Source organism: Brassica napus, chromosome A5, assembly GCF_020379485.1.
Source record: "Brassica napus cultivar Da-Ae chromosome A5, Da-Ae, whole genome shotgun sequence".
NCBI classification, from domain to species: domain Eukaryota; kingdom Viridiplantae; phylum Streptophyta; class Magnoliopsida; order Brassicales; family Brassicaceae; genus Brassica; species Brassica napus.
This window is the reverse complement of record NC_063438.1, coordinates 9,856,681-9,864,692: the sequence shown is the minus strand read 5'-3', so window position 1 is coordinate 9,864,692 and position 8,012 is coordinate 9,856,681. Positions and strand designations below refer to the sequence as shown.

General features: G+C 34.1%; 2 protein-coding genes across 2 annotated transcripts; both read right to left on the bottom strand.

Annotated features, from left to right (window-relative positions):
* Nucleotides 1–3,016: 3,016 nt before the first annotated feature.
* LOC125609525 (1-acyl-sn-glycerol-3-phosphate acyltransferase 3) lies at nt 3,017–5,301 on the bottom strand. Its single transcript, XM_048781008.1, has 11 exons — nt 5,062–5,301; nt 4,845–4,967; nt 4,736–4,775; nt 4,576–4,649; nt 4,430–4,489; nt 4,273–4,350; nt 4,033–4,191; nt 3,843–3,968; nt 3,656–3,748; nt 3,498–3,584; nt 3,017–3,416 (listed from the first exon to the last, which is right to left on the bottom strand). Exons 1-11 carry the CDS (start codon nt 5,140–5,142, stop codon nt 3,207–3,209), a joined length of 1,131 nt encoding a protein of 376 aa, XP_048636965.1. The 5' UTR covers nt 5,143–5,301; the 3' UTR covers nt 3,017–3,206.
* Nucleotides 5,302–5,399: 98 nt separating this feature from the next.
* On the bottom strand, nt 5,400–7,723 carry LOC125609524 (tRNA-specific 2-thiouridylase MnmA-like). The gene is made up of 9 exons (XM_048781007.1): nt 7,361–7,723; nt 7,210–7,284; nt 7,080–7,133; nt 6,941–7,019; nt 6,723–6,850; nt 6,517–6,600; nt 6,314–6,397; nt 5,921–6,223; nt 5,400–5,855 (listed from the first exon to the last, which is right to left on the bottom strand). Exons 1-9 carry the CDS (start codon nt 7,685–7,687, stop codon nt 5,559–5,561), a joined length of 1,431 nt encoding a protein of 476 aa, XP_048636964.1. The 5' UTR covers nt 7,688–7,723; the 3' UTR covers nt 5,400–5,558.
* Between the last annotated feature and the right edge of the window lie 289 nt (nt 7,724–8,012).

Sequence of the window (8,012 nt, the reverse complement as noted above, 5' to 3'; positions counted from 1 at the left end):
CTACTGGTGATTTCTTTTAAATTGATTTAGTTTTTTAAAAAGTTTGTTATTTAAACTTTGCTTTTTATGATTTGAAACTAAATCCTACTATATAAAAGAACCTAATTTAAAAGCTAAAGAGAGATGCCACATGTGCAAAATAATCCCAACCTATCATATTGCCATGTCACTGGGATTGGGCTTCCAATTGAAATTGCAATAAAACGTTCGGGCTTCGTTTGCAATAAAACGTTTGGGCTTTGTACACAGCGGCTTATGTGGGGCCCAGAAGCATACGATTGAAGCAATATAGCATGGTTAGATTCAAGGTCTTGGATTACACTCCTGTGTTCTGTAGTAAAGAATTTAATTACTAAATATTTATTCGATTTGTAGCTAAACGACGACAACAGTAAAACAGTACAGAATAATTAGATAAATGTTTAATTTAATAAATTAGATGTTTTGCCCGCGACGCGGACTTAAATATTTTTATAAATTTTTGAAAAGTTCTTTGTACACTATATTCATTACTAAAATAAATTTTAAAATAACTCAATATTATATTTTTAATTATATAATTAAAAACTTTTATTTAATTAATATTTAGTTGTATAATTTATGTTTTTAACTTCTTACTAAAAGACTTTTTCAGATAACAATACAATATATACATAAATTATCTCCCTTTTAAATTATATTTTCAGATTTTGGATAATTCTTACTATTATTAATATTAATCAATTATCTAATCAAATCAATTAAAATTTTGTTTTTATTATTTTTAATTTATTTATATATTTTATTCATTAAAGGTATAAACAATATTAACCACTCTAACTTTGAACGTGAGAGCTCGATTCAAAAATTTACTTTATTTGATTAATATTTAATTATATAATTTATGTTTTTAACGTTTTACTAAAATACTTTTTCAGATAACAATACAATATATATATTTATAGAAATTATCTTTTTTTAATTATATTTTTAGATTTTGGATAATTCAAAATTCTATTTTTAATTATATAATTAATAATTTTATTTGATTAATAAGCTAAAGAGAGATGCCACATGTGCAAAATAATCCCAACCTATCGTATTGCCATGTCACTGGGATTGGGCTTCCAATTGAAATTGCAATAAAACGTTCGGGCTTCGTTTGCAATAAAACGTTTGGGCTTTGTACACAGCGGCTTATGTGGGGCCCAGAAGCATACGATTGAAGCAATATAGCATGGTTAGATTCAAGGTCTTGGATTACACGCCTGTGTTCTGTAGTGAAGAATTTAATTACTAAATATTTATTCGATTTGTAGCTAAACGACGACAACAGTAAAACAGTACAGAATAATTAGATAAATGTTTAATTTAATAAATTAGATGTTTTGCCCGCGACGCGGACTTAAATATTTTTATAAATTTTTGAAAAGTTCTTTGTACACTATATTCATTACTAAAATAAATTTTAAAATAACTCAATATTATATTTTTAATTATATAATTAAAAACTTTTATTTAATTAATATTTAGTTGTATAATTTATGTTTTTAACTTCTTACTAAAAGACTTTTACAGATAACAATACAATATATACATAAATTATCTCCCTTTTAAATTATATTTTCAGATTTTGGATAATTCTTACTATTATTAATATTAATCAATTATCTAATCAAATCAATTAAAATTTTGTTTTTATTATTTTTAATTTATTTATATATTTTATTCATTAAAGGTATAAACAATATTAACCACTCTAACTTTGAACGTGAGAGCTCGATTCAAAAAATTTACTTTATTTGATTAATATTTAATTATATAATTTATGTTTTTAACGTTTTACTAAAATACTTTTTCAGATAACAATACAATATATATATTTATAGAAATTATCTTTTTTTAATTATATTTTTAGATTTTGGATAATTCAATATTCTATTTTTAATTATATAATTAATAATTTTATTTGATTAATATTTAGTTATATAATTTATGTTTTTACTTTTTTACTAAAAGATTTTTTCAGATAACAATATAATATATACAGAAATTATCACTTTCTTAAATTATATTTTCAGATTTTGGGTAATTCTTACTAATATTATTATTAATCAATAATCTTTTTTTGTCAACTTATTAATCAATAATCTAATCAAATCAATTAAAATTTCGTTTTTATTTTTTAATTTATTTATCCATTTTATTCATTAAGGGTATAAATGATATTAACCACTCTAACTTTTAACGTGAGACCTCGATTCCAAAATTTACTTCGCAAATAATAGTATAGATGTGCACAACACTTGCCGGTGGGCCAGGTAAATAACTTTCTCGCAGCCCATCCCATTAATCCTAATCGCCGTTTTGGTAAAACTAAAGCTAAGGCTTTCTCATCCTCTCAGTAACCCTAATTGCCGTCTCCCCCATTTCTTTTTCCGCATGGCGATTTTCTTTGTCTCCCCCAAAACTTCCCGCAAAACGCCTCCGATGAAAGGGCTGGAACTTTAATGTTCTCCCTTAAAGCCTCCATTCAAGATCCTTACCGACCTTCTACATCTCCCCTCCGCCTTATATCTAGATCCATATTTATACACTTATCTCTCTTACCTCAGATCATATTCTTATCTCTCTTACCTCAGATCGTTAGCTCTATACCCTAATCATGGCGAAAGAAAGTGGTCGCTCTACAAGACTATTCACAATATACCTCGCAGACGTCTATGTCTGATCTTATTTTAATTCTTTTTCGTTATCTACCAGATTCTATTCCCTTTGGACAATTATTTATTTCTACTGTCAAACTATTTTGTTCCTACGTCTTCACATCAAAAAAAAAAACAAAACTTAACTCACACTTTCAGAAACTTTAACTCCAAATTTAAATAAAACATTACATTAATTATACATGGAATCCGCGCGAAGCGCGGACACCGGCTCTAGTAGTATTAAAAAGAACAAAAAACCGCTCCTTTCTGATAACAGCAAAGTACATGCAAAGATTTTAGTCACATATTTTAAAATGAGAATGCTACTGTCAGGAGAAAAGATTAAATGAAAACATATAAAATGGTTGATATCCTATAAAAATAAAAAACAATTCATGTAATATATATATTGAATATATATAAGACTAATCATAAACAAATAGTAATTTTGGTTATATTCATACAGATATTAAACATGAGCAAATGAACACACTGGCTAGAACAGAAATTTCACTTCTCCTATGCAGAAATAAGCTGTTCTTGTAGAGGTCTCTTGGCAGGAGTTGAACGGTGTGACTCAGAAGATTGAATAAGTACTTGCATTGTTATTGTTGCAATTACCAAGATGACCACAAACAGACAAATGATCTCCCAAGAGGCCACCATAGAGAGCCATTGAAGCAGCTTGAAACCACCGTACATAAGAAGACATACCCAAACTATCACCACCTGTTTCCAACAATAACAACATGTTTCATGAGAGAAGTCAATATAATATCATTTAGCAGTAAGATTGGTCATGTTTCTTACGATCAGTGGTTTGATTGGCCGGTTGATTTGGTGAACATCCAAGTCGCTGAACACGTCTTTTGTGAAGTATGTCTCAAGTTGAGCATCCTGATTATTAAAAGTAAGCAATGTAGAGACAAATGAAGTTTTATTTCAATTCAAAAAGTTTGTTTGTGAACCTTGGTGATAAATAGATCTTGGCACCATTGAGCAATACCATCATCAGTTTCTGGCAAGTCACTCATCTTGTGACGTCTTAGCTGCAAATTCAACTTCAAGAAAGAAGAAACAAAAAGTTTCTGATAAGTGCTCAAACATTTTGTTTATGTGACTGAAAAGAAAAGACGCATTATTATCTGTTGTAACCTCAGATGATTGTCCGCTGAACATCCTAAGCAGAGTTGGTTTAGGCTGATTGTTACGAACGGTTAAGGTACAGTCATAAACCGCAGGGACAAATGACCTTATGTGAGACACCGCCGATACAAATCCCTGGTTTGGCATATCTTATGTAAGTCCAACCTAACAATAACCTGAAGAAGCAAGTGAAACTCACCTTTGTACGAGGAATCAAGACATTTCGGGGAGAGGGTAAGCTTCTGATAGAGGCGTATTCTTGAGCAGCTTCAAGCTTCTCTTGAGTGAAACGAGTTCCTTCAACGAATAGAGCCAACCAGAATGTCATAGGAAAGTCCTCAAACCGTTTAAAACCTGCCTGCAATAAGTAATAACAGAGACATGTTTCAAGAACATCAGAAAAGTATAGTCAAATCTAAGCTCACAGAGCAAAACTGACCGTGAGGGTCTTCTCATCTTTATCCCAGCTTCTTTCCAGGAAAATGTAATCGGAAAACCACATCGACCAACCTATGATCTGTTGAAAAACTTGTAATGATACACCACAGTACACCAAAAAACAAGAAGATTAGAAACAAAAACAAAAGAAGACTCACTGGAAGGTACTTGGCTTCTTTTTTCATGATAGCTAGAGAGCTTCCAAGACAACCTGCACGCTGTTGTATTTCATCAAATAATATTCAATCAGAAAAAACAAAATATTATCCCCCAAATTTAAACAAATCTTGTTTCAGACAAAGACCTGAGCCATGACCCATCCAATAAGCCAATCAATGTCACTTCTATGGTTAGATAAAACAAGTGCATGTTCTTTCCCTGGTAACGTTATATCAAGAACAAGAATCAATAGTTTCGAATACTTAAAAGACTTATGTCACGTAAACTCTTAGTTCATCCCTTACCAAGTAACTGTAGAGTCTCTGCGTCAGCGTATATATTTACCTGCAGCAACAACACAATATCACATATCAGACTGAACATTAAAAAAAGATTTCAATAGAAATCACAAACCTTTATACAAGCCCACCAATCAATCAGCCATATAAGCTGCAACCAAAGTAACTCCACAACGTTTTTGTTGATTCTTCTATATAAGCTTTTTGAGAATGGACGAACGATGATGAAGAACACGAGCTGGAAACAAACAAAAAACCATTAAAGAAGAGAAAATGTTTTAGCCATTTCTCTTCCATGAATAAAGACAAGGTTAAACAAAAAAGGGTATGACCTGAATGAGATTGACGATGAGGCCTGAGACCAAAAAAAGGACACCAACAGGGACAAAGACAAGAGCCGCAGGAATCGCCATGTCTGAAACAGAGACAAGGAACACAAAGTAACAGAAGAAGAACAAGAAGATAAAGATTGTTGGAGAAGAACACAAATCTTTTTTTTCCTTTTTTACTCAGATTCCGTTTGGAGAATTATAGAAATGAAAATTAAAGAACATCATTCATTGTAAGTTTTTTGGATGCAAGAGCGTTTTTCAAGCGTTATTTTTAGCCCTTTAAGCGTTTCTCTCTCTCTCTCTCTTAGTTGACAAACACATGGAGACATGTGCGCATGTAATCTCTTAAACAGAAACAAGAATAAATTACCATAGATTATGTATGCTACTCTTATCATTTCGATAGGTATGTTTTTTTCTTAAAATAGTATTAATTATCCCCTGATCTATGTTTTTTTCTTTCCAACTCTTCAAGTAGCTTCTCCAGACTAATACTACTACACTACTAACTCAGCCTCAGCAGATGTTGTAACTGGCATCGTCTTGATTTTAACAGGTTTCCCGAGTTTGGTTTTGTCTTCCAAAGCCGCGAGTTCAAGGGCTTTTGCACAGACAGGGAAACACTGATCATCCCATGACTCCAAGATCACGCCTGAGCCAATGCAAGTGGTTCCTTCATAGAAGGCTGCAAACTGTCCAGCAGCTAAACCTTGGTCGTCTTCATCTAGATGTACAACCGCAACATCTCCTTCCATTTCAAAGCTGCAGCTGTAGAAGCCAGGCCCATGCCGGACCTAATAAAAACTCAACTTATTCAGTGCCATGTAGCCATCGTCTGTCGAAAGCAATCGAACCATACCTTGCAACGGAGCTGGTTAACATTGCCTGAAGGTTTCCCGCTAAGCCATCTTAAAGAGCCAACACGGAAAACCCGCCTTCTCTTGTCCATCGAGTAGTAGTTTCTAGAGACAAACACGACATTGTTCTTGGTGTCCTTCTCAACAACATACCAGGGTCCACCGGGTAAACGCAAGCCTTGGCGTTGTCCAATTGTGTAAAACCAAAACCCCCGATGGTTACCGAGAAAAACTCCAGTTTCAGCTTCCAGTATAATCCCTTCCATCTCTCCTATGTGTCTTCCAACGAAATCACTGAACTTTATCTATTACAGCAAACCATACTCATCATATGTTTCAGACTTATACTTGAGTGTTTACTATCATAAACTAGATGAACAAACTAGAAAGTGTACCTTCCCAAGGAAACATATTCCTTGTGAATCCTTTCTATCTTTATTTGGCAAATCAAATTCTGTGGCAAGTTTGCGAACTTCTTCCTGGACATCAGAAAACAAACAAAAGGCTTTTTTTTTGTTTCATTTTATGTTTCGTAATGAAGCAGAGGCATGTGTACTAAAACATCTAAACCATTTCGCAAACATAGAACTACAACTACCTTCTTTACGCAGCCGAGTGGGAATAGCAGTCGCTTAAGCTGAGTTTGAGAGAGATGTGAGAGGAAGTAGGTTTGATCTTTCACCTTAAAAAAAAACAAAACAAAACAATGTACCTTTTAGAAGCGTAAGTAGGTAGAATGCAAACATTGAACACAACATGGGACATTCTCTCTAGTACAGCAAAAAACAAGACATGCTTTGGTACCATGTCTTGTGATAGTTCCAGAACAGATGATGAATCAGTTTGATCAGCAGGAGGATGGACAACTTTAGCATAATGGCCTGAAGCAATGTAGTCATATTCCATACCACTGATTGCATCCATGAATGCACCTGAAAAATATAAAGTCAATCAACAGCAGATTAGTCAAAAATAAATACTTGAACTGAAAGAAGCCATCTGTTTAACAAACTAGAGGTTACCAAACTTAATTCTAGTGTTGCATAGAACATCCGGATTAGGTGTGCGTCCACAACGGTACTCCTCTATAATGTATGAAACCTGATGAAACCCCAATCAGAAACCCCACAAACAAGAGAAGCATTTGAAAGAAGAACTTACAACTCTTTCCCAGTACTCATCTGTTAAATGCACAACCTCCAAAGGCACATCAACCTGGTGAATGGCACCCCAGTAAAACATCATCCTTTCATTGCTAAGTATATAAAAGCATGAACCTTTACGAACATACCTGCTCACAAACATGCTTTGCATATTTCAAATCGTCTTCCCAGGGACACTGGTTCCAGAAATTCTCAAAGCCTTCCTACAGAACATTAGAAAAAACATCACACAAAAAAAAAAGACAGAGAGAGGAGAGGCATTGAGATTATTAGGCACACCTGGAACCAGATTTTGAGATAGAAAGCTGTACAGGAGTGTCCAGCGGCGTGGAGGAGGCGGAGGGCGACGCTGCTATCGACGCCGCCGCTGAGGAGGACGGCCACACGAAGAGGCTTGTTAGGCATGGAGCAGGAGAGGTGGTGGTCACCGAGAAACGCATGGCGACTGTAGCTACGGCGGGAGAACAGGAGACGAGGAGAGGGGGAGACGCGAAAGTAGAGTGAGAGAGAAGAAGACGATAGGGGAGGGAGGCGAAACAGCGATGGTAAGGGCTTCACAACCGCTGACAACATCGGTGTTTGATCGATTCTGTAATTCTGTCTCATCCGCTCTATTTCGCAATGGTAGCTCCGGTTTGAGCGGTGCGGGACAAGTGGTTTAATTACGGTTTTAACAGTTATAAAAATGTATAGACATATGATATATATAAAGATTTTTGTTACCGTTAACTGTGGTCCGGAGCGGAGCGGTTCGTAACATTCGAAGTCTACATTTTATAAATTGAAATAATTAAGGGTATGAATGGTAAAAGCAGTTTAAGTGTTGCAGATCAAGATCAAGCAAGACAAGTACAGATCAAGCAGATAAAATAACTTATAATAAATTATAAATGGCAAAATCAGTTCAAAACTATAAATTATATATTAAAAC